Source organism: Hylobates moloch, unplaced genomic scaffold, assembly GCF_009828535.3.
Source record: "Hylobates moloch isolate HMO894 unplaced genomic scaffold, HMol_V3 SCAFFOLD_4, whole genome shotgun sequence".
In the NCBI taxonomy this organism is placed as follows: Eukaryota; Metazoa; Chordata; class Mammalia; order Primates; family Hylobatidae; genus Hylobates; species Hylobates moloch.
In genome coordinates, this window is record NW_026652279.1 from 166343157 (window position 1) to 166370568 (window position 27412).

At 35.6% G+C, this 27412-nt stretch overlaps 1 protein-coding gene and 1 long non-coding RNA gene across 2 annotated transcripts in view; one reads left to right on the forward strand and one right to left on the reverse strand.

Annotated features, from left to right (window-relative positions):
- Window positions 1-27412, reverse strand: part of LOC131383181 (uncharacterized) — a 49375-nt gene that overhangs the window by 12743 nt on the left and 9220 nt on the right. The window lies entirely within an intron of this gene.
- On the forward strand, window positions 231-17729 carry DAOA (D-amino acid oxidase activator). Its single transcript, XM_058437053.1, is given in 3 exon segments — window positions 231-318; window positions 17453-17614; window positions 17617-17729. Coding segments are annotated over 3 exon segments (363 nt in total).

Here is a 27412-nt window from a genome sequence, read left to right on the forward strand (position 1 = left end):
CCACAGATGATATTTGAGTCTCTGATGGAATTGTCTTAATCAAAAACCTCTGAAAAATTAAGTAAAATGGACAATTCCTACAATCGCTCCACAATCATTAAACCAACATGTATGTTAAAAGATGTGACAGAGTTAATATGTATTATATATGCACTTAAATACTGTTGCAGCAAAGGAGACAGAAGAAGGAAGAGAGAAGGTAACAAGGAAAGAAGGATGGAAGAGAAGGCATGAGGACAGCTATTTGGAAATGGCACAGAGGCATTTACAGAGATCATTATGTCCTTGCGTCTCTTACCTTCCTCAGCCCTACACAGAGTATGTATCTTCTTCATTTTAAACTTTTAACCAGGAGAAAGCTAAATGCTAATCTTGGAACTTATGAAAGCAACTTCTCTGGGCTTTTAAATATTAGATTATACTTCATGTTGAACTTTTCTCTAGCTCAGAAATCATTTGTCTATTATATAGTAACCATTTTAAAACTTTTTAAAAAGTATCCACTGGCTTCTTCGTATTTTCTCATGCAGTAGTTTTTCTTGAATTTTGTTTTTGTAAAAATTACTAGGAAAGTTTGTTAAATTTTCAGATTTCCAGGCCTCATATCAGTAAATCTGGATCACCCTCAAAATACCCATCTTTGTCAAGCATCTTGGGTGATAATGCTGTGTCTCTCTTTAGAACCCCAAGGCTATTGAGAGGGAAATATGTGAAAAATAAGCCTGCCCATACACAACAATAGCATGGGAAAGGAACAATGTAAATTTCACACTGCCTACGTGTGTGTGTAGGTGTTTTAAATATAAACACTTAAAAAACTGTTTTCCCGGATTATTTTCAACTGTTCGACCACCTAGTGCTGAAGCTCTACCAAGCTACAATATCTGATGCTATCTGTCTTTCTTTTGCCTCTTATGATAATTATTTAATTATGTATTCACTTAGGTAATGGGACTTTTTCCCCTAAATAATGCTTTTATTTTCTTTATGTTAGGCTTAACGAGAATAAGCAACATTGCATTTTTTTACCTTTTTAGAATAGTATAAACATTAAGTTAAAATCAATTGCAAAATATTATTTCTTTAAATTGTTCTGAAAATAATTTTTAACAAAATAATTTAATGTTGACTTTCATGTTTTATCTGAGGCTATTTAAATTTGTCATTTACCATATTCCTAAAGCCCTTTAGTTTGCCACGCAAAAAAAGTATAGCCAAGCAGCTAGAAAATGGAAAAGTCACTCACTGAAATTATATTTATAGGCATAGCAACGGAACTATTACAGAGTAATTCCACAGTGATTTTTAGTCATACTGATGAGCTACAATCTGTCTATAAAGTAGTAGAGGCTATAGTTTATTGGTGTGAAGCAAAGTTAAATTTAGATGTGTTCTATAAGAGGTTATTTCTACTCATTTTCAATCTAGAGTTCCAATCAGAGCTGCCTAATCTTTGTACTACAGGAAAGCTACTTAAATAAGCTCTACCATTTCTAAAAGGAAGCTAAATTATTCAACTTTCTTATCAAACTTTCCTTTGGAACAAGGAATTAGGCAAGAATATATCATAGGAATGATTGTGTGAAGCTTCATGCTAGAAACTTACCTGGCCAGAGAGTTAGACTGTACAATTCTATAACAGATGGTCTAGTTTAAACTATGTATATATTTTATTTATCCGTGTTGAATATTTCTATGACATCCTATTTATTAGGTTATAAAATTTTCCGTGATAACTTTTATTATTACAAGTAATGAAATTATTTATTTATACTGAATGAATCTTTGATATGTTGAGAATAATGCCAATGGGACTATGATGTTTCCTAAGTCCTTCAATAAATATCTAAACCATATAATTGCAGGCATCACATAGCAAGGCAGAAATTGTTTTGATTTGCTAAACATCTTTCAAAAGATTTTACTTAAAACATTGCTTGTTACTAGAAAGTGTCTGTGTGAGCAGGCGTGTGTGTGCGTGTGTGTGTGTGTGTGCGTGTGTATTTTAAGAACATGATCATTTGTAACACATAGATATTGTCTTACTAACGGCACTATTCTGCTTCTTCAAGATTATCTCAAGGCAAAGGAAAATAGATTAATCAATAAATGACAATGTTCTAACAACTTGCATTTTAAAATAAAGTCAGATAATGCTACAAATTCATAATCAATTATTTCACAGTGAAATTAATCAGTTTAAGGGTTTGGGGATTGACCGACCAAAGCCAGCAATCATGTGTATCTAAAACAAAATCTGACATGCATAAATTTACAATTATATGAAACAAATCAGCTGCAAGAAAATACTCCAGAATGGAAAAAGTTAAGATTGCAATTACTCTTTTCAAGTTGGAATTGGGAATTGGGAAAGAGAGGAAGTTGGAGAAAAGCCAGAGTCAAAATTTTGGTGAGAAATAAAGAATAGTTGAAGGAGTGTTTTCACAAGTGTCCTTAAGGCTTTGAAAATGTCATTCCTCTTCTGGAAATCCCATGACTTTTAAAAAGTAAAAGACAAACTTGATGATAAATCTGAAATTAAGCAGAAGATTGCATTTCCCTTTTTAAGCGAACAGTCACCTCATTTTTTTCTAGACATTCCAAGGTGATTCTAAATGGCAATTTGCACTGTCATTTTAAAAGAATTTCTCAGATATTTGCGGGGCACTTTATGGAAGGAGACACTGAGGTAAAGATGTTAAGCTGCATACTCCTAGTGAGATAAGAAAGCAGAAGTTAAGTCAGCCTTAGAAACCAGATCCCCAGACCCCTGGGCCTTCATTCTTAACCCACACTCTCATTTAATATATCCACTGTGGCTTTTACCATGACAAAAAACGTAACTTGATCCATGAATACAGAGCCTTGGAGGGCACTATCAGCATTACACATTATCTTTCATCTTGAAATCTCACAAAGCTTTATTAAACTGTTCAAAAAGGAAGTGTTATTGTTCCCAGGTACCTTTCTCTCCCCAAAAGATAGCTCAAGTGGATTTATCAGGTGGCTAAATGGGAGTACTAAAGAGGTTAAATTTAATTCAGGAAAGGATCTTTCCCTCAGGAACACAGAAGCTTTTGTAGTGTTGGTGCTAAAATGGTTCCCTTGTCAGAGGAGTTAACGTCTTATGAGATCCTCTAAGCAAATTTAGAAAAGGAGAGGAACTTGACCACAGAAACTGTGTTTGATACATTTGAGCAGCAAAATAAGTTTTCATTACATGGTATGCTGTAATGTGGGAAGGTAAAAATATCTCAGATTGATCAGTTCCACTAAATTAGATTAATCAAAGGCTGTATTTATGAAGGCAAAATAAAGAAAAAATTAGAAATAATGTGGGTGATTTAGGGTGAAGAATATTACATTATGAATCTTTAAGGCAATTTGAAATCCAATCATTTTTATTTAAAAGGTTTAATATGTAAATACTCTCAATTATATTTAAGACAGCAAGTAAGGTGTTGGTAGTGTCTTTATTGGAATATCTATTCACAGAACTTAGGAGGAAAAATGTATGTGTAATGGCTTCAATTACTCACATTTATTTTGTGTGTTTTGCATAAAGAAAAACTAAGAACTGCACACTAAATTTTTATGAATGCGCACACAAACACACACACACACACACACACACACACACACACATATATATATATATATATACCCACATTTTTAAATGGGTTATGATAGGGAGAGGACTATTAAAATAACTCTAAATAATATTTATTGGAGGGTCTCAGTCTCATACTAGTTTATTAAAATTTTATGTAAATAATTCTCCACATTAATATATATTTTTTCAGACTCTTTCAGGGACATTTTTACTCACGATTTGGGAAAACCAACGAGAGAAAGAAAAAGAAATTCTTATCTGAAACTTCAACTTATCAAAACTCACTTGTCTAGAAATTAGCCTGGGAATATCCAGGCACTGGAATTTCTCACTTTTTTTCCTTCTCTCTCAACTTCAGTACTGAAAGGAGAAAGTCATTTCCAAATGTCCATGTTTTGACTTTTTAAATAGACCAAATTTAGAGTCATGTAAAGATACAATAATTAGCCTTCTTAACAATTTTCACTCAGAGGTACTTTTATAGAGAATAAAAACAACAACAAAAAAGCCTTTTCGTTATAAAACATTCACTTGTACCAAAAAACATGACTCTGTAAAAAAAAAAAAAAAATTACATATGAGGTATTACAAAAAGGGAGGTCCACAGGCCTAATTCTCCCTCTCGGTGATTTATGATGTAGGTGTAAAAAATGAGGTGGGTATTTTAAAAAATAATAAAAAGAATCCTTCCTTTACCTCATTCTAAATCTGATGAATGGCTATAAATAGGGCATGAAATTTGGGGCCAGCCACATTTCCAATTATTCCTAATTTCCTTATACCCAAGGCATATGATTGAGTTGGAGTACCTGGTGAGTACTCTAACTCAAAACGTTTGAGTCTCAGCATGATTCCAGTCCCTGCCTCAGTTTCTCCAGGCTCCCACTGATTGGTGTCAAGCACAGTTCCTTCACCCCCTACAGAGCCCCTGTATTCCCAACCCACCACCCACCAGGAGCTCCTGTCAGCACCCATGAGCGTTTTCATAGCCCTCTGCTGCTTACAGTTATCTCTGTAAATTGTTCTGAGGAATCCTCAGCAACTTTCTAATGAAATTTGTTAGTAGCCACAAGCTAGTGGAAGAACATCGCTCTTCCCTTTCTTTCTCCTGTCTGCCTCCTATAGTTCTCCCTCTAACCTGGTGGCTTACATCTTTCAATCAGGCTCATTTTGTATAAAGCAGGCCTTTATGTCAGAAGCTGAGACCTCCAACAGATGGAAATGAAAACCATCCTGCTACCAGACCTTGGATCTGGAAGGTCGGTCTTGGTGCTTGTTTTTCCCAAAGTCACTGAGGCTCTTCAAGGCTGTGACACCTTACCTTTGGTGCAGTCTATCAAATAGAATTTCTACTCTCCCTAAATTATACTTCCTCCAGTGCAGATTAATTAGTGATTTACTTCTGGGTTACATACCTAAAACATACTGGTTATAAAAATAATCCTATGCAAATGCCAGTCACATAAAAATGAACTGAATGTAAAAATTAGAAACTAACCAGGCATAGTGGCTCATGCTTGTAATCCCCCACTTTGGAAGGCCAAAGTAGGAGGATTGCTTGAGCCCAGGAGTTCAAGACCAACCAGGGAAACCTAGATGCCATCTCTACAAAGAATTTAAAAATTAGCCAGACATACTGGTGCATGCCTGTAGTCCCAGCTTCTTGGGAAGCTGAGGAGGGAGGATCCCTTGAACCCAGAAAGGAGAGTATTCAGTTAGCCGAGATCATAGCACTGCACTCCAGCCTGGGTGGCAGAACCAAACAACCTATAAACTAAAACATTTAAAAAATTTACTTATGACAGAATAACATGATTTGTGAGATAGATATTTATCAGGTATCTACCAGAGCAATTTAATCCCTAAAAATAGGCACATAGTTTTTAAAATAATACAATATCATGAGTCATTTCCAAAAGGCATGATTCTGTCTTGAACGTTAACTATTTTGCTTGTAAAATTTCATTAAAATTTATTTAACTTGTTATGGTTAAGACTTTGCCTCAAACCAAAATGGAATCTATCATTCAAAATATTTTTCAAAAGATCTCTACTGTGCAGTATTATTTAACAGTCTGTAATGATAGTTAATACTATGAAATACATTTGGTTTTTTGGTCATTTGCGACCACCTAGTTAGGCAATTATTTTAAGCCAAAGCAGCCCATAAGAAATTTTAAGCTGAGTTTTCTTAGAACAACATCTAAGAATACAGCTGCACTTCAGTGAAAAAGGATTGTTTTTTACACAAATGTACCTTATACAGATGTACTTTTCTAAAAAACCTTCAGATTCACCAGGAGGATTACGGTGTGTTTCTTTAATTAGAGGATTTCTGCAATTGTGTGGTTTACTGGTCTGTACAGAAGCTTCCCGTAGTACATGTTCAATAGTCAATTGGTATGGAGGAGTGCTGAAACCTGTGCTAATTTTCCAACTGAACAGAGCAGATACATACTCACCCATTTGTACTTTTACAAACTAGGACAATAGCAGCTTTTCTTAGGGGCTTATATAAAATTCCAAAGAGAAAGGGCACTGTGTTCTTTTCTGTTAAAGAATAGACTTGATTACATGTTTTGGGGCATAGGGTTTAAAGGAATATAGGAAAAGGGAGTCTCCAGTTGCCTACAATTAGAGACTAGACCCTTCTCTGCACTTTCCATGGAAGGGTAGTGTGAAAGATATTTTAAACCAATTGGTTTATCTTGCTTTATTTCTGAGCATCTTGACTCCAACTATATTGCAATTAAAAATCATTTTTTTTGGAATGGCAGAGACTCTGATTTGTCCTATGCTTCTTCTTCTAAATTCCAAGAGTCTATGTTCATTGACAGTAGGACTTTGCTTTGCTATTTCATTATGCCAAACACCAATACCCATGCCTGGCAAATAGCAGATGCTCACCTACTTGTTGGTTGAAAAAATGGGTGATCTTCAAATTTTAGTCAAACTAACCCACTCTTGTCTACTCATATGCATTGCTTTTTGTCTCGGATTGATTATCTCATCAATTCATTTATTTGTTGATTCATCCATTCATTCAACAACTATTCACTGGGCACTAACATATACTTAGGTTTTGTTCAGAGTTCTCAGAATTCAGTGGTGCACAGGACCATTTATCTTTATCTCTTTATCTTTGCTGTAAATTTCTCCTCACCTTTTAGAACACAGCCCTCATCTTTCCATTTGAGGTTGCTTCCCAAAACAAGTACATAGCTTTGTTTCTGTTCGTATTGTTTCTTGTTTTTTTCAAGGAATTTTTGCCAATCACAATAAAAGAAAATAGGAAAGACCGAAAGAGCGACAAACATTACAGAAGTGTAAGAATGCTAGAAGGTCCTATCGTATTGTCTGTGATCTATATTTCCTGACACCTCTATTGAAATTCTTTAGGGCTTTGTATTAGCTTTTTAGGGCTGACACAATACACTATTGCAAACCAAGTGGCTTAAACCAGTTTTAGGCAATTTATTGTCTGGAGGGTAGAAGTCTGAAATTAACACACAGGCTGCTTCCCACTGGATGGAGAATCTGTGCCAGGCTTCTCTCCGACCTCCAGGTGGTGGCCAGCAATGTGCCACCTTCCTTGGCTGGCAGGCACATCAGTCAATCTCTACGTCTGTCTTCACATGGTCACCATTCCCTGTGGCTCTGCTCCTCTTCCTAGAAAGACATCAGCAATATTGGATGTATAGCCCACTCTACTCTAGTATTATCTCATCCTAACTAAGTACATCCACAATGACCCTATTTCCAAATAAGGGCACATTCTGGGGTTCTGGAAATGACATAACTTTTGAGGGGACACCATTTAAACCAGTAGAGACTACTTTCGTGAATTTTAAGAAACTCATAGAAAGAGTTCATATAGACTCTTGGAATTTAGAAGAAAGGGCATAGGACAAATCAGAGTCTCTGCCACTTAAAAAAATTATTTTTAATTGCAATACAGTTGGAGTCAAGATGCTCAGAAATAAAGCAAGATAAATCAGTTGGAAGGCATTTTCTCTGATGTCTTCTTTGGCAGAAGCCTTTATAAACTCCTTTATTTATAAGTACCCCGAAAATAAAATAAGTCAGAATAATAGGTCATTTTTCAATGACAACATATTTAATAACACATAGTATTTATCATTTTAGTACATAACAATTTTCAGCCAGTCACATTTATAAATTGAAATAGTAAGATTAAAATTCCCTGTCATTAAAATTTCATTTCTTTTCCTTCTAAATAAAAATGGATGATTTTAGTCTTTTGGAGGCTGTCATTTTCTAAATCAGTATTTGAATAATGGTAGATTGTGGTAGTGAAATGAGCTATGTGAACTAGCAGATACAATATTTTACCTTTTCTGGCTTGTGTATTACATGGAATTTTACATGTGTTTTTGGTTCCTAAGAGTCATTAAGGAAGGAGAGGAATGTCAATGGTAGACATGTGCCACTTGGTTTTGGTTCGCTGGCATTTGTATTAGGGTTCTTCAGAGAGATAGAACCAATAGGATAGATATAGATGATAGATACATGGATGGATGGATAGGTAGATTAGATAGATAGATAGATAGATAGATAGATAGATAGATAGATAGATAGACAGACAGACAGACAGACAGGTAGATAGATAGCATTTGTTAGGAGAATTGGCTCATGTGATTATAGAGACTGAAAAGCCTCCAGACAAGCCATCTGCAAGCTGGAGATCCTGGCATGGAGTAGTGTGGCCCTGGAAGCCAATGGTGTAACTCTCAGACCAAGATCTAAGGAGTAAGAACTCAGCTATGGGAAGTGGGGTGCTAGTGTAAGTCCTAGAGTCCAAAAAGTAGAGTTCTGTTGTCCAAGGGCAGGGAATGAAGAGTAAGTTCCAGCCCTAAGAAGGAGAAACACACACATTCCTTCCTCTACCTTATTCCATCTGGGCCATCAGCTGATGAGACGGCACCTGCCCACGGTAAGGAGGGATCTTCCTCACTCAGTCCACTGATGCAGATGGCAAAGTCTTCTGGAAACATCCTCACAGAAACACCAAAAATCATGCTTTACCAGTTCTCTAGGTATTTCCATAATCCAGTCCATTTGACATCTAAAATTATCACAGCATCTAAACCAGCCTCCTCTTTGAGCAAGATCTCCACATGTTAACCTAGTAATGTGGATCTCCATTTCGAACAATACTCTTCTTCTTAGTATTGAACTCCTTGGAAACATATTAATAGGGCCATTGCGTTTTTTCATTTTGCTTTATAATAGCAATAGTCTTGGGCACAATTTATTCAAAACCCAGTGTCAGGACCTGTGAAAATAGTTGAACTAAAGTATTTCATTTATTACTCCCAAGAAGCCTATGGTGAACATGGCATTATCATCCCACTTTAAAGAAGATTTGGGGTCTTAACTTGGTTCTGTTGGTTGTTCACGGTACCACAGGTGAATGGAGGAGCTAGGATTTGAATTCAAACCCCTATAACTCCAGGGACTCTGGTCTAAACTAAAACACATACTGTCTGTCCCACTCTCTGAAGTGGCTATTTCATATATGTTTTTATTCATTACAACTCTGATCCTCCTGTCCAAACCCTTAAATCTTGGCAGACATCGTTTCTGCCAAGATCGAAGAGAAAATAAAAGCCATAAAAAACAGACTCCCTTAATATCCCACCCTTAGGATCCAGCATTCAACCCCATCTGCTCTTATCACTCCAATGAGGAAAACTCATTCCTCCACCAAATCTCTGGATCTCATCCTTTTCTGTGGTAGTGGAAACAAACTACTGATTCAAATTTTCTCTCTCTCTTGTATCCTTCTCATCAGTATTTAAATATGTTCTAGGCTCTGACACCTTAATGACAAGAATCCTTCACCCTTCAGCTAACAATCTCTCTACTCTCCTCTCTTCCTTTAGAAGAGAAACCTTTAATACTTTTTATACTTGCTGTATTAGTCTGTTCTCACGCTGCTATTAAAGACATACCTGAGACAAAGGAAAGAGATTTAATTGACTCACATTTCCACATGGCTGGGAAGGCCTTACAATTATGGCAGAAGATGAAGGAAGAGCAAAGGGACTTATATGGCAGTGGTCAAGAGAGAGAGCGTGCAGAGAAAAATTCCCCTTTATAAAACCATCAGATCTCATGAGACTTATTCACTATCATGAGAACAGCACAGGAAAGACCTGCCTCCATGATTCAATTACCTCCCACTGGTTCCCTCCCATGACACGTGGGGATTGTGGAAACTACAATTCAAGATGAGATATGGGTAGGGACTCAGCCAAACCATATTACTTGCTACCTCTATTTCATCATTTCTCAGTCAACCTACTTTCTTTTGTCTCATGCCTTATTTAACTAAATTCTTTTTCATTAGTCCATAATGTTACTTCTGAATTGAATGGCATTTTTTAATTCTCTTTTTTTTTTTTTTGACTTCTAAGTAGCATGAGGAAGGACTGTGTGGTTCCTACTCTTAGCTTCTGTGGGAGCTCTCATTTCTTATTCTCTATCACTCTGCTATTTTTCTCAGGCTCTTTTGCCAGCTCCTCTGCTTTGATCTTGGTGTACTTTTTTTTTTTTTTTTTTTTTGAGATGGAGTCTCACTCTGTCACCCAGGCTGCAGTGCAGTGGCGTGATCACGGCTCACTGCAATCTCCGCCTCCCAGGTACAAAAGATTCTCCTGCCTCAGCCTCCTCAGTAATTGGAATTACAGGTGCCCACCACCACATCTGGCTACTTTTTGTATTTTTAGTAGAGACAGGGTTTCACCATGTTGTTCAGGCTGGTGTCAAACTCCTAACCTCGTGATCTGCCTGCTTCGGCCCCTCAAAGTGCTGGGATTACAGGCGTGAGCCACTGCGCCCGGCCAGTTTTTAAGAGTTCAAATGAAATTGTGAAATTGGAAATAGGAATTTTTTTTTAAAATCAACTTTACAGAGGCATAACTGACACACTAAACTGTACATATTTAAAATGTATAATTGGATAAGTTTTTACATGTGAATATACCCTAAAAACATTACCACAGTAATGTTTACCACAAACCTATTACTCTCTGAAGTTTTCTTATGCTCCTTTTAATCTCTCCTCTTTTCTTTAGCTACCCCTTTCCCTCTCCTTCCTCTCCCCAGTTCTCAAATAAGTAATTTTTGTCATTGTGTATTAGTTTGCATCTACTGGAGTAAGGTATAAACAGGATGGCACAGTGTTTGCTCTATTTTGTTTGGATTCTTTTACACAGTATAATCATTTTTAGGCTCATCTTTGTTGAGTCATATTCCACTGCATCACAGTTTCTTTATCCATCCATTCCTCTGTTGACGGGCATTAAAGTTGTTTCCAGGTTCCAGCTGCTGTAAGTAAAGATGTGATAATTTGTGTAGAAGTCTTATAATGAACATATGCTTTTACTTCCATGGGTGAATACCTAGATCCATTGAATAGATCTAATAGTAGTTGGATAGATCACCCTTTATTTAAGGAATCTGCTTCATCATTCTTTTTCAAAGTAATTTAACCATTTTCCATTCCTACAGACAGGATATGAGTGTTCTAGTTTCTCCATATTCTCACCAACACTTGGTATGGTCAGCATTTTTAGTTTTAGACTTTTAAAAAAGTGTGCAGTGCTATCTCATTATGCTTTCATTTGCATTTTCCTAATGACTAATGATATTGAGCGTCTTTTCGTATGCATATTCTCTACCCACTTTTTTCAGTGGTCTGCTGAAGCTTTTGCTCATTTTTTATTTTATTTTTTTCTCTGAGTATTGAGGTTTCTTTATACTTCCTGGATACAAATCTTACATTAGATATATCCTTTGTAAATCTTTTCTTGTGTACCATGGAGAATTGTCTTTTAATTCTCTTAATAATGACTTTTAAAGAGCAGAAGCTCTTTTTCATTTCTTTGTTATTTTTTGTTGTTGTGATTGTTTAATTTTGATGAAGTCCATTTTATCACATTTATTCTTGCATGGATCATGTTTTGTTCTGTTGCATCTAATACATCTTTACTTAATGGTAATTGACATAGATAGTCTCATATGTTTTCTTTCATGAGTTTTATAGTTTAAGATTTTACACTAACATCTATAATCCAACTTGAGTTAAATTTTAAATATGGATCAAGGATTAACTGTTTTGTAATGAATACCCAGATGTTCCAACATCATTTGTTGAAAATATGATATTACTATTCTCCAAACAAGTTTCCTTTGCCCCTTGGCCAAAATCAGTTGTCCATATATGTATGAGTCTATTTTTTTTTTTACTTTCTATTTTATCCTATTGATTTGTCTATCTTAATACTAACACCTGTCTTAAAAATATACTTATTCCCAGTTTTGTTCTTTTAGAAAAGTGTTAACAGCTATAATAATTCTTTTGCATTTACATAGGAATTTTAAATTCAGCTTGTCAGTTTCTACAATGTAGCTTGCTGGGATTACATGGAAGCTATAGATGAATTTGGGGACAGCTGACATCTTAAGAATACTGTCTTCCAACCCATTAAAAATGTATCTTTCTGCATTTATTTAGGTAATCATTAATTTTTCCTTAGTGTTTTCTATTTTTAACTGTGTGAAACTTTCACAAATTTTGTCAGATTTATCTAGAAGTATTTTACATTTTTTTGCTATTATAAGTACCATTTTTTAAAATTCAATTTCATATTGTTCTTTGCTCTTGTATCAAGTGATTTTAATGTTATATATTAAATTTGAATTTTGAAACATCACCAAAATCATACATTAGCTCTTATACCTTTTTATATGTTTCATAGTTATTTATATAGTTTATGATATTGTCTACAGATAAAACCAGTTTATTTCTTCCTATCCAATTTGGATGCCTTTTATTTATTCCTGCCTTACTACTATGAATGAAAATTTCAATATCAAGCTAAATAGAAATATTGAAAGCAGACAATCTTGTCTTTTACCTGAACTTAGGTAATCTCGGGCAATTGTTGGGCTCAATGTATTTGCTTATTTTTCTGTCCTTGGCTGCCTGACGGTTTTGTCTCTAAAACCATCGTTTCAAATGTCCTGTCTGTTACTTGATGGTTTGTTTTTTCTTATGGCAGGGTTAGCCTGGTCCTTTTTGTTCATATTAGTCTGAAATAGTCCACATTGTCCTTTAAAATGTTTAATGTTGATGTCAGGATTTCTGCTTTTCTGACTAAACATTATCTGGTTGAGGAAAGTTATCTACTTGCATCGCTTTGATTATAATTTGAATAGAAATGACTCCCACACTTACCTCTCCAACTCAAATCTCTCATTTGAATTCCAAAGGCATTTTTAACCACCAAATCTACAGCTCCACATAAAAATTTCACAGACAGATCAAACTTGGCATGTCAAAAAATGAACCCATGCTCAACCCACCACTTGCTTGATCCGTTGGATTTTGTGTCTCAACAAATAGCATCATCATCTGGAAGAAACCTGGAAGTCAACCACGACTCTGCTTCCATCCCTAAACTCAGACTTAATCATGAAGTCCTGTTGAGTCTACCACCAAAAATATATTTTAAAACCTTTACATGGTTTCTTTCCACTACCCCTCATCTCACTTCCTTTCAATAATCCCCTGTTTGGGGTTAAACTATATCCCCAAGAAAGATATATTTCAGTCCTAATCCGCAATACCTATGAATATGACCTTATTTAGAAATAGGATATTTGCAGATGTAATCAGTTAAAATGAGGTCATTAGAGTGGCTCTATTCCATTATGACTGGGGTCCTTGTTAGAAGAGGAGAAGAGGCACAGAGGCAGACATACACGGAGAAGAGAAGATGAAGACATACAGGAAGAACACCATGATGATGTAGTGATATGTCCAACAAGTAAGGAGCTCCATGGATTGCAAGCAACACTGGAAGCTAAGAGAAGGACATTGAACAGATTTTCCCCTAAAGCCTTTAGAGAGAGCATGTCCTGCTGAAACCTCCATCCCAAACTGGGAGAGAATAGATGTCTGTTATTTTAAGCCACTCCATTCACAGTACTCTGTTGTAGCGGCCTAGGAAACAAATCCACTCCCATTCCCATCGCCTGATTTCAACAAGAGCCACTTAAGCTCCTATGTGCCACCTGGTATCGTGCTTAGTCCCTTTACATGCTACTCCAGGCAGAAGTCAGAGTGGTCTTGTAAAAACGCAAATTGGAACATTTCATTGCCGTTCTTCAAACTTTTAGTGGCTCCTTATTATTTTAAGGATGCTGTCCAGGATCTAAAACATGATCTAAATGGACCTCAATAATCTGCTCTCCACCCTTTTCTTCACATGCACTCACTCATTGGAGTGTTTTTTTCACTTCATCAAAGTATTCTAGTCACCCTTGCTCTTTCGTTGTCCCACACACTGTCACCTCTCCTTGGAATACTTTTTTCCCCAAACCCACCTGCTTCATTTGGTTAACATCTGTATATTCTTCAGATGCCACTGCCTCAGAGAAACCTCTCCAGAATATCTGATAACAAAATTGCATGTCTATTTCTGGGTGGCTCTCTCACCCCATTGACCTATATACTGTCATATGTGAACAACAGAGTGTGCTTATTTGCTTGATCTGTATAATGAATAAGACATAGTCCAAAATATTCTTTGGATGCAGCATTCATGAATGCTCTCAGTTTCCAGGCCTCAGTATCGACTATTTTATTTCTTTCTTTTTTTTTTTCTTTTGAGACAGAGTTTCACTCTTGTTGCCCAGGCTGGAGTGCAATGGCACGATCTCGGCTCACTGCAAACTGTACCTCCCAGGTTCAAGCGATTCTCCTGCCCCAGCCTCCCGAGTAGCTAGGATTACAGGCGCCCACAACCAAGCCTGGATAATTTTTGTATTTTTAGTAAAGACGAGGTATCACCATGTTGGCCCAGCTGGTCTCAAACTCGTGACCTCCAGTGATCTGCCCACTTTGGCATCCCATAGTGCTGAGATTACAGGCATGAGTCACAGTACCTGCCCTCGGTATTGTCTATTTTCATACAGCTTCTATGTCTTCATTGTCTCCCCTCTCCATTACAGTTCTACATTTCCAAATAATTCCATGGGTAACCTTAATCGTCCAAATCCTAAAACCTTAGAGTATTGGATGACAGTGGTCAGGAATTAGGGTAAGAGGAGAATGGAGGAGAAGGAGAGAGAACAGAGAACCCGTGAAAGCCAGCAGAGGGTAGGGAGTAACACAATTTTGCCAGCTGATTTTGAAAATACCTGGGGTCTCACACATATGCAATTATTTACCAATTATTTCGCACACGAACCACATCAGTAAATGGACTGGCTTCTGCTCCTCATGGTGACTCCTCTCCTTCCCCAGGCTTTTGCTGTTGTTCTGTACTAAGGCCATGTTCTTTTTTAAAAAAGTGATCTAATTCATATAATAATATTCTGATGATGGAGAGGAAATGATGTGATTTATCCTGTATCTTTATAAGAGCATCTGAGTTCTGTTCTCTGTAAGCGACAGGACTGGCAAACACTTTTAACATTCCCTGTCTTTGGAATTTACATTTTAGAAATCATTTCCTCTCCCTGATACCTTTTCCCTTTGTTCCTACAAAATATACCTAAATGTGTTAAGGCAGAAACTCTAAAACTATTACAGGAAAAAGAAAAAAAGAAAAAAAACAGTTTGCAAGAAAATAATCAAATGCTAGAGGGAATAAAGTAAATAATCATTACTTGAAGTGAAAACTAGAAAATTAATTAACCAATTTTGAACATATACTACATACTATTTTAAAATAAAAGTCTTATATAAAATAGTGAATTCCAAATACCTTCTTTTGTTTGGGCTAAATGTAAAATATTTATAGAAAATTGATCATCAAAGTCCTGTTTCTATAATTGCCTGATATTTATTTCAACATTTCTGGTACAGCAAATGGAGCGACCAATGTCAACAGGCAACATTTAAAAAGCCATTTCTTTGAGATTTAGAATACTTTTGCCACCCCTGGGGACATGCTTTGAATCTGGCAGGAACATTAGCTGATCATGCTACTTCAATCTGACAGCTTCAGATTTTTAACAGGGGAAAAAGGCAGAACTAATGGATGTGAATAAGCTTAAAAGCACGGGAACTTATCAATCACTATAAACAGCTGTATTTTGGGAAGCTAACAGAGGTACTTCTAAAAACGTAAAAAGTCAATAGATATATTTCTGGCAACTAATAATTTCAATCTGGTCTTCTTCATTTGTCTCTCCTCCAACCCCCAACCTGCCTGCCTTCTGTTTTTTTTTTTAAGCGTAATATTCTTGTCAGCATTGATTAACATGAAAACATTCTCCTCACATGCACCATTCTACTTTCCAGAAGGAAATAACACAGTATCTAATTTTATGAAAAGATAACTCAAAAGACGAATGAAGCAAATCAAATTATTGACGTGATTATAATCTTTTTCATCCCGTTCTGATTTTATAATAGAGGACGTGTACACACGATGCTATTTATAATTGGTACATTATTGGGTAATGACTATAACTATTTATCTTTTTGTTCAACCTCAGGCACATAACATCTTACGTATATATTTCAAAGAGCTTGAAAACACAATTATCTGTTTTGCTTTACAATTATTTCAAAATATTCCACTATTGTATTCCTCCACAGAGGCCTCTAACCCATTATTTTCCAGAACAAATTCGCTTTTGAAGAGATTACTAGTGTGACAATGATTCAAGAAGCACAATAAAACCCTGCTTACTCCAATGGAAAAGTGAAAAACATATTTAATTTTATTCTCTAGCCTTCTAAAGGATTAGGTTAGGATCAGGCCAAGTCATTAGGCCTTAGAACCCTATGAAGAAAATGTCCTCAATATGGAGTCCCAAGGATACAAGCTCGTTTCAAATACTGTGATGATAATCTCTCAAACTGAGAAGCTACTTTTCAATCAACATGGCTTGACTGTTTGGGGTAGAACTTGAAAGGCATCAAGATTAATTTCTTTCTATGCACAAGGCACTACATCATTTACTAAGGATAATGGGACACACAGCACAGTCATGCTCTGATGAATTAACTATTCACCAGGAGAGACAAACAGTGTGAACACACCTATTGCATTACAATGTGGTAGAGCCCAGATACTGTGGGTAGTACTTACAAGACGGTGTGATTAACTCTATTACTTAGTGTGTCCAGGAAATTTGTTGGTTGGAAGTAGTATCTGAGCTGGGTTTTATAAATGCTTATTTTCCTGGTAGAGAGAGTAACATTTGCATGTAAGATGGATGTCAAGTTTAGTGTCAGGTTTAATAGCATGAGGTCTGAAGCCAGCTGCCTGAATTTGAATTCCTGCTCCAAAATTCTTTAGCTGTGTGACTCTGCAAAAGATACTTAACCCCAGTGTTTCAGTTTCCTCATCTGAAAAATTAGGTTTAATAATTAAATTTACTCATTTCAAAGCATTCTGTGTTCACATCAGGTTTGAATCAGGTCTGCTAGGCTTTTCTGTTAGCTCATATTCCAGGAATTGTTTTGCAGAGAGGGTATTTTATATCTGTATTTTCTTATTATTTTTCCCCTCAAAGAAAAGTCAGATAGCTTTTCCCAATAAGTAAAGTCATATAAACCCATTTTTTAAAACTTTCTCAGTAAGCTAGACTTGTTTAATGTAAGCTTAATATTGTGGATAAACATCCTCAATTCTCAGGCAATTCCCACAATTCTGTATGCTTTTTCACAGTCTTTCTTTGAAATTATATCCAAATATGTAGTTGTGGCAGATAGACCCTAAGTGACCCACATAATCTTGACTTCTTGGTGGTCACACATTTGTATAACCCCTTTCCCTTGAATGTGGGCAGGAGCTGGGACTTCTAACCAATGGAACTTGGGAAAGGTGATGAGACGTGACTCCGGTGATGAGGTTACCTTACACAAGACTTGGCCAACTGAGACCAGATCTCCTTACAGGCTTAAAGAAGTAAGCAGCCATGTTGGAAAAGTCCTCATGGCAAGGAAGTATCAGTGGCCTCTAAGGACTGCAGGCAGCCTCTAGAACGAATGTGGACCTGCAACTACAACCAGCAAAAAGACCAGTCATGCAACCACAAGGAAATAACTTCTACCAAAGCTGAATGAGTTTGGAAGCAGATTCTTCCCAGCCAATCCTTCTGACGACAATGTAGTCTGGCCAACATCTTCACTGGACTCTGACGGACTCTGTGCCTGGGACCCAGCTGATAACACATGGTAATATGTTTTATAAAATTATATTTTTATGAAGATTTGTTACACAGTGATAGAAACTAATACCATAGGTAATCAAAATCCTCTCCTCTTGCTTGGTAATATTTCATCACTAAATTATTATTGAAAGTTACACATACTGCTTTGTGAGCTATCATAATCAGTAAAACAAACAATGGAAATTCAAAAGTCCTGTGAAGTTTTTTGAATAGTTAGTGAATTTAGGTGGGAAAATATTCAAGTATATTAATTTATTTCAAATAGCAATGATATCTCCCTTTGCCATTGTTATGGATTTATGGATTTACGTATCTGATACATGTAACATTACATTTTCAATCAATACTATTGATTGACCCTTCCCTACTTTTATAATTTCCAACTGTAGTTTTAGGGAGAATACTAATAATTGAAGTATTACTTTTATTTTTTTATAAATTCCTCTGGAAATATGTATTTCTTATGTCCTTTCTAAGGTTATTAACACAAAGAGAAAATAATTTCTGATTTATAATTCACTTTCCTTCAAAAAATAGTAACTCAGTGTCTAGTAAGGTAAAGCAAAAAAGTTAAAAGAACTCATAAGTTTATTTTAAAGTACCTACTCAGAAGCAAAACTGACTATTAAAAATTAAAAAAAGTTTTCTTATTATTGTTTTGTTTCCTTGTTTTTAGGTGATAGGATTGTATTTGCAACTATCTGGTCAGTAAGTGATAAAATGCCATTTGGGAGAATCTCTCTTTTTATTAAATGTGCTTCAAGTTTTAACAACTGACTTTTGTTAGTGATATGATTAATCTGCCTGTGACTGTCAAACAACACAGATGATTTGCATATCTCATGTCAGCAAAGATGCCTCATCTTGGGATGAATTTCAATTAATTCTTCTAGAAAAAACAAATAGAAAGAAAAGAATGAAATGTCGTGTAGATACGAAATGAAGTCTTCTGCCTTAATGGAATTGTATCATTATAGATAGCTTACTTAGTACTAAGAATGTAATGCTATAAATGAGAGCATTTATTTTTATTTGGATGTATCTGAGACTCAAGTTAAAAAAGTTACTTGCATTTCATTTATCCTGATAGGAATAAATTCACATGCTGCTAGCTCAAAATCAACACGTTAGAGACCATGGTCAAATGTTGAGTCTTTACAAGTGACTTCCTGTGATCAAGTTCCACTTCTATCTCTTACTTTCTCATTGTGTAATCTTGGCCAACTGTCATAATGTCTCTTAGCTTTGTAGAGTCTAAGGTGGCGTTTAAATGAAATGAAGAATTCACAGTGCTTAACACAAAGCCCTCCACATACAAACCCTCCGAACATATTCATTATCATTAGTTTACATAAGACTCTCTCCTATGTAATTTAAAGCAGATTCACTATAATGCCTTTCTTCCTCATATTTGTTATTTAAATAACTAACCAAGAAAATACATTTTACAAGTTTGGGTCATCAGGTTTTCGTTTTGTTTTGTATCGTTTTTGAGTTTTTGTTTGCTTGTTTTATTCTGTTGTTGTTAAGCAGCTTTAACAAAGCAAGTATTCAATATGTAGGTATATTCTTAGGAAATCTTTAGGTTGATCTACGATTCCATATAAGGTTTGAGTCAACAAATTCACCTTTAACTTACAATTATCCCCTATGAAAGGAAAATATGAAATATGGATACAAGAATAATGGGCTAAATGTCCAGGAATGAAATGGAGTACCGAACTCCAGATTCTCTGTCAACGCTAGAGGAATTGGAGAGCAGTTTCATGAGCTTTAGAAGAAGAGACGCTCACATACCATACTTGGCTATCTTTGCATGAGATTTTGCAGTAACAGAGTAAAATTCTGAGATGGTTCTTTATAATTCCTTAAGATAATTTCTATTCATTCTCTTAGGAGATTTGTTTTCTAAAACTGGAACATTAATGGTCGATATTAGGTTTCTGAATAAACAATAATTTTATCAGAAATATAATTATATATGTAAAAAATAAAGTGGTAGTTTTTTTGTGTGCATTAGCAATGGTGGAATCATAATATTGTACACATATATATATCAGTACTTAAGAGCTATTCAACCTTGCTTAAGTTTAAAATTACTCTGTGCTGTCAGAGTCTATCTACATAGCTGTATGCAATATGGATACGCATATGCACAGTTTGTACAGTAAGAATGTATATATTATACTTAGACATGTATATTATACTTAAACATATGTACATATGTACTGGTATACAAGTATGTAAATCCATATAATCCAGAGATATAGAAAGAACATAACATACATACAGAGCCTTACCTATGTTGAAAGTTTTATTGGAACATAGATCAATTCACACACAAAAATAACACCACCTTTTAGATAAAGCATAAAGTTGCCATTAAATCAAAATGTAATATATCATTTGTCATATTAAATGGTTGTAAAGAGAGTCATTCCTCCTATAATAAATATAAGGTAGGCTAATAACAGAAACAAATGTGAGTTCAGCCTAATGTGGCAACTTCTGGATTTTTAGTAAACTTTAACTATTGACGTTGTGTAGTCTGTTAGGGAACAAAATAATATCCTTAAAACCTTTAAATCTTGTGATACTGCTTCTTAATTGCTTTTGTAAGTTTAAAACATTTGGGGAAAGGAACTATAACCATATCTGTTCTTTTTATTTCCAAAGCTAATTTTATTAGCTAATATCTCTCCACTCTTAAAATTAAATAAAAATATACAGAATTAATCTATACCAAAACTTTTGCATTTAGACTGAACACATTTAGAATAAGAGGGTGTGAATCACTTTATAATTCTGTATGACTACTCAAAAAAAAAAAAGATACCCAAAATACAAGAATAGGCCGGGCACCTTGGCTCATGCCTGTAATCTCAGCACTTTGAGAGGCCGAGGAGGGTGGATCACTTGATGTCCCTAGTTCAAGACTAGCATGGCCAACATGTTGAAACCCGTCTCTACTAAAAATACAAAAAATTAGCCTGGTGTGGTGTCAGATGCCTGTAATCTGAGCTACTGGGGAGGCTGAGGCAGAAGAATTGCTTGAACCCAGGAAGGGGAGGTTTCAGTGAGCCAAGGTTGTGCCACTGTACTTCAGCCTGGGCAACAAAGCTAGATCCTGTCTCTCTCTCTCTCTCTCTTGCTCTCTCTCTCTCTCTGTGTATATATATATATATATATATATATATATATATGAATAATTTAATGAGTGGAGTACTTTCAAGGTGAGAGTTAGGAAAGATAATTGAAGTAAACTAGTATTACTACATGTAATGCATTTGCAAGTTGATCCAGTTTTCATATGATCAGCATTATTAGGCTATAGATGACATATCAGAGTACTTTTCAAGATTTGCTGAAGTAGAAATTATACAGATTTCATCCTCAAGATACGTATTCCCTATGTTTCTAATATTCTTCATGTAAGACTTTCAAATAAGTCCTCAGGTTCAAATATATGACACTTTTTATTTTTAGTAATGTATAAATTTAGCAGTAAGAGTATATTAATATCATTATTCTTTATATACGTGGATATAATATAATCTAAATGACAAGACCAAGCACATTTTGAAGATAAGCTAATATACTCAAAAATGTTATTCATACAACTATTCCGTCTAACCATTGTAGACTTCACCCCAAGAATACAATTCCCTGTTGTCTATTATTTCTAGGAATACACTAATTTTTATTGTAAGTCATTTATATACATAGATAAATTACACAAATTGACATAAAAATAAATGATTATATATAATCTTTCTTTTTTTCTCCACCTCTCCTTAATGCATATGTTAGTTTTCTCTTTATGTATATATTTTATAAATGCTGGCTCCCACCTTATTTTAAGGAAGTATAATGTGTTAGTCACAGATGTAAGGAGAAGGGATAAAGAAAAACTATCAAAGGATTGTTATGTAGGAAATTACAGTCATTTTCTGCTGCTGGATTTTGGTGTAACTACTAAACACTTCTAAACCAAACTTTACTTAGTTATTTAATCAAGATAGTAAAATAATTTATCTCAGGAATCAGTAAATGAGTTAAAACCTGAAAAATATTTTGGCACAGCCTAGTCAATAGAAAAACTCAATAAATGTTAGCGCCTGCGGCAGGATTGCTATATGCTATTTATTATGAGTTAAGAGGCATGGTGCTTAATAGATTGGATATGCTACTTTGCATTGTGCTTAGAAGGTTGAATTGTCCTGTGCAAAAATTTATATAAATATAAACCAGGTGTCTCACACTTTTTCAGCCTTCAGGGGTGGGTCATGCTTCCCTTTAATGCCTAAATACCAATGGCCCGTGTTCCTTTGTGTATTATGGCAGCAAGTCTAGCCTTTTATGGGGTTTGTCTCCCTAGGTATTTCTGAGAATCCCTATAAAATGCTAATATATCCCACAACTTTTTCATGGCTGCTGCTTGACCTTCAGTGAGCCAACTGATTCTAGAAGCCTGTAGCACTTTTCCACACTCAAACTTTCTGGGTTTTTTTGTTCTGACTTTTTTTGGGGGCACATGCTGTCCCTTCCCATGGCACAGCACCACTGCTAGGCTGCATCCAGCCTTGGCCCTTACCTCCCAAAATTCAGCTAAAATCAGACTTTCACTCTACATGCCTTTAATTAAAGCTTGCAGGGCACAGAATAGAAATTCATGCAGAAAGCTTTGTATTTATGAAGTTTTTAGTGAATAATGCTGCTTTATACATAACCAGGAAACCCAAAGGCTTGCAACAACAGCCATTCTCTGCTCTTGAAACTGCTGGGAAGCTTTCAGCTCACTCTGGGTCTGTTGGGATGGGCTGGATGTGATTCTAGGCTATGGCTTAAGTCTAGATCAGCTGCATGCAACTTCTCATTTGGGGACCTGTGGTGGCATGAATAATGTTGCTCCAACAAATGGCAGAAGCACAGGAGGCCAATCCAAATCACACGTGTTTACTTACAGCCTCTGCTCATATTATGTCTGCAACATTTCTGTTGACTGATGCAAGTCAACGGCCAAGACCAGAGCCACTGGCCAAGGAAAATGTGCAATTGACATAAATTCCTGAAGGCTCTGCAAGGTCACATGACAAAGAGGAGAAGTGTCAGTCATCCTGTTACAGGAGGAAGTAAAAATGAGCATAGTAAGTTGGTCATCGAGTAGAACTGCTCAAAAACTTCCTAAGCTAAGCCCTCTCCAAAGGAGTTTCAGTAATGGTCATTTCCCCATTGCCTGCAGTTTTATTGCATTTTGTAAGAGCCAGATTCCTGGTCAAGTGCCTTTGACAGATTTCTTACCAGAGATGGAATTCTACTAACAATAAGGAAAATATTTTATAATATTTAAAAAATTATAAGACATGTTTTATTCTTGATTTTCTCAAACTGCCACGTTCCTGGAGGGTGGGGGGTGGAAGGATCTTTCTTTTCCTTCCTTCCTTCCTTCCTTCCTTCCTTCCTTCCTTCCTTCCTTCTTTCCTTCCTTCCTTCCTTCCTTCCTTTTCTATATAACCAAATAACCATTTTGGTTTTTTTCCTCTAAACCAAAGTCACAGTTAATTCCTAATCATGTATTCAAGCTGCCTCTATGGAAAAAGGTAGTATTTCCATAGGTGTGAAGTGGCAGTCTTTCTTTACTTCCAGTCCTCAATATATCCAAATATTGGGAGATCTGGTCTCAGCCAAGGCCCTACAATGCAAATACTAGAGCTGCAAAAGTGTTTGGCTAATCTAAGAAGCCTCAGAGGTAAATAGATAGATAGAATCTAGGAATGGTACGTGAGAACCTAATGATACATGTGTAACTGCAGAAATTTTCCAGTAGTAACTGGAAAGATTTTTGTTGCTTTTCTGGATTTCTTAAGAAATGAGTCCATCCTTAGTCCAGTTACTCCAATGGAGAGGCTACCTATAAAAACATTTAATGGAGCCACAGGTGAAAGAATGAAGAAAGACTGCATTAGAATGGACAATTCTGCAAAGATTAGGAGAGGCTGGTTAAAGATGAGATGGATGGTACTATGCCAATTTGCATTACCCGAGGGTTTGTCGCTCCTTACGCCCTCAGTGATACCTCAACTACATGAGATAGTCATGACTATGATAAGGAGAGTTTGACAGTAGCACACTGAGTCTTAAGTCAAATTTTCAGTAAAGCACAATGAAATATATACTAAAAGATGCTCAACCCAGGCAAGTAAACTTAAAAAAAAATACACAAAATTGAAATAAATTAAAGACATTTTATTTACATTTTGCTAAATCGATAGGAGTAGAAAGATTCGTGTTTATGCATATAGACACTGGTGATAAAGTCAGGAGTGAAAATAGCAATGATTAAGATTTTTAAAAATCAATGTCTAAATTAAAAAGTAACAAAAATTAAACACTTTTTACAAATATGATTATCAAAGTTAATTTTAGTAAAGATTAAATCGCATTAAGAAAAAAAGTACATTGCTTACGCAGTTATATTTTTTCCCACTCATAGCAAAAAAATGAAAGGAGAAGAGTGAGTCCTGATGTCATTCAGTATCAGTAAACTCAGTAATCTCCAAGCTAGTTTTGCCAGAATCTGACACACTTGCAGGGAAATCAGAAAATCAATAGTCTTTGGACCCAAAGCATAGGAAGTGTCACAAGACTTGTTCTTAAAATCTCCTCCATGTGTGGTTCAGATCTACCTGAGAATGGGCTCTGGTGGAAGCTAGCCGGGTAGAAAAGGCAGAGACTCAGCAGGAGGCACAGATGGTCTCTGAAGGATGCTGCTTGTGGCACTTAGAAGGAGAAACAGTAAAATAAATCACATATCACTTGTTTCACAAAGACGGCACAGCTCAAACTTAGAGAAAGGTGCGGTTGAGGGAAGATCATGTTCTGAGTAAGGTAGAAAAAATGACAACGGGCAGTGAGGAAAAACCAAGAGTTCCTATGTAGGAAAAAAAAAGCCATTTTGTTCTGCTGTCTCCAAAGACATCTTCTTCAAAACTGGTATTCATTTATATAATAGGCCAGATGTTCTCCTTTGACTATATTAGTGGAACACTCTAATGGCTGATGAGAGAAATAGGTACACAGCTGAGTCCAAGTAGAAGAAATACGTAGTTTCTTGGGAAACTTTCTTGGAAGGGGCTGCTCGGTGGAGCCAAGCCAATAACAAGGTAATTTGGTGAAAATCAACAGTTAGTTGTGCCTGACCTCATGAAAAAATAAAATTGCATAAAGCAATGAAAAGGCATAAACAGAAATTCTAAAACACAGAAGTGAAGAGGTTGTTTTCCCGTTAATTTGCCAAGGGGATAAGTAAAGTGTATTTCTAGATGACAGAATCCAGACTTTCCAGTCGCCTGTGGAGAATGTGCTGCATTCCTCTCCTCACAGAGGCAGTGCCAGCCCAGCTATGTGCGATCTGACACCTGCACAGCAATGTACACGTAATTTGCATCAGACAGGACCGATGAGAGCTTTCACTTGTGTGCAAGAGCAGTCTTCTCCAAATTGTGGCACTGTACTTTAAATTACTATTCTCCCTTGTCAAAATACCCATGTTCAACAAATATGTTCTTTGGTCATTTTCACTTCTTGTTCCACTTGCTTTTATACTTGTGTACTTTCTCTGTCTCTCTTTTTAAGTTTCTTCAAGCATAACTTACAATTATGTTGGTGCAAAAGTAATTAGTTGGTGCAATAACTTTTGCACCAACTTAGTAGTTTCCTAAGTGGACTTGTCAAGATGTTTTCTGTATCTTTTTTCCCATTCCTACACACTTTCACATTAAAGTTGATCTCAAATGATCCTCCTTTTTGTAAACACGTTGTTTTTTCTCCTACTCTAGCTAATATTCCTAATAGAGAATATCAGTTTTCACAATTGGTCACCCGTTGACTATGGACTGATGGGTCCCTGCATTGTCCATTGTGATATTCCATGGCAAATTTTAAAAGTGACAATTTTATTCAAAACCATGAGAATAATATTTGTTTTCTATGTATGAAAATATCATAAATGCAGGTAATGCTGTACTTCAGAAAGTCTTTCTTAATGCTTTTTTTTCATTTGTTTTTTCCATAGATGGGATGTGATAGCACATCTCTCTGCATGGTGATTCATTTCTTATCTTTAAATTCCATATGACAGAAAATATTCCTGTTATAGATCAGCTAGGACCAGGGACATTCTCAGTGTGACATTTAGTGCCCACAGTGTGTGGGCACACTTAACAGCTCTTTCCCAAAATTTCATACAGTTTCTTATCATCATATTAAACATGCTTTCTCATATAAATGTCTAAATTAAAATGAATGTACAATCAAACTCAATTAGGAATAAGAGAATTAGTATGTAGGATCACTATTTGAAATTAGAAATGTAGTGGATATATATATATACATATATTTTTTTTAATCACACATCGATGCTTTCTTCTCTGGTCACCAAACCTCAATTTTTCTCTGGAGGAAAATATAACAATATTAATATATATAGATTACACTAATTATTTATTTGGCTGTGTACATATATTTGTGTATAAATAGGTATGTTCATATCCACATATCCTAGTACATAATATTTAAAAATGACTCTAGTCATTCGAAGTAAGAATTTGTTAGCCCTAGAAAGCATTGAAGATATACAAAATTTGTTTTAAACTGCAAAAAGTGGTAATTCATACTTAAATGTCTTGAATATTTGAAGACAAAAACGGTCATATAAGGATCCTGCGTTTGCTCTAAAAATGTCTATAACAGAGTTTGGTACCTCTTGTGTAATACTGTATGCACTGCATTTTGTTACACTTATTATACAAATTGAAATGAATAATAATTTGCAGTTTTACATCCCATGAATATTTTCTGTATTCTCCAGCAGTAGTTAATATGCTAACCAACTTTACTGAAAGGCATACAGATGTGGAAGAAATCTATCTGGGGACTTTAATTATCACCTTGTCAAATTCAAATTATTATCTTGTGAGTTCATTTCCATAAAGTATCCCCTTTGCTGTTCCATGATTTAACATGTGTCTACTTTAAAAAAATCATATTTGTATCTATCTGGAGGCTTTAATCCTTTCAAAGAAGATAGTTCCCTTTCACACTGTGATGTTTACCATAAAGTGTTTGGTCAAATACATTTTTGTAAACATTTCATTTTGGCAGAAGAAAGGTATGTGCAATGTATCAAGTAGACTTACTATCAATAATGCCCCATAAATCGGACTGAAAACTACCTTTTTAACAAATAATGTCAACCTAAAGGGGATACTAAAATGAAGACATTATGATCAACCCTAAGCTCTAATTTGAACAATCATCAGTGCTGCATGGTAGTTTATTTCAAGAGTTAGAAGATCAGACTGGCTCCAAGAGTAAGAAATTGGTAGGCCTGCTAATTTGTGCTGATATATATATCCCATATATGTATGGGAGATAGGAGTAGCGGCAAAATAAATAACAAAACTGATGTATCTCTTCTCAGGTCAAAGTCAATACATTTTTGCTTAGGGTTAATTGGGGGAAGGGAAAAGTAAAGGCTAATAGAATAGAAACAACTTGAGTTCATTGCCTTATTCA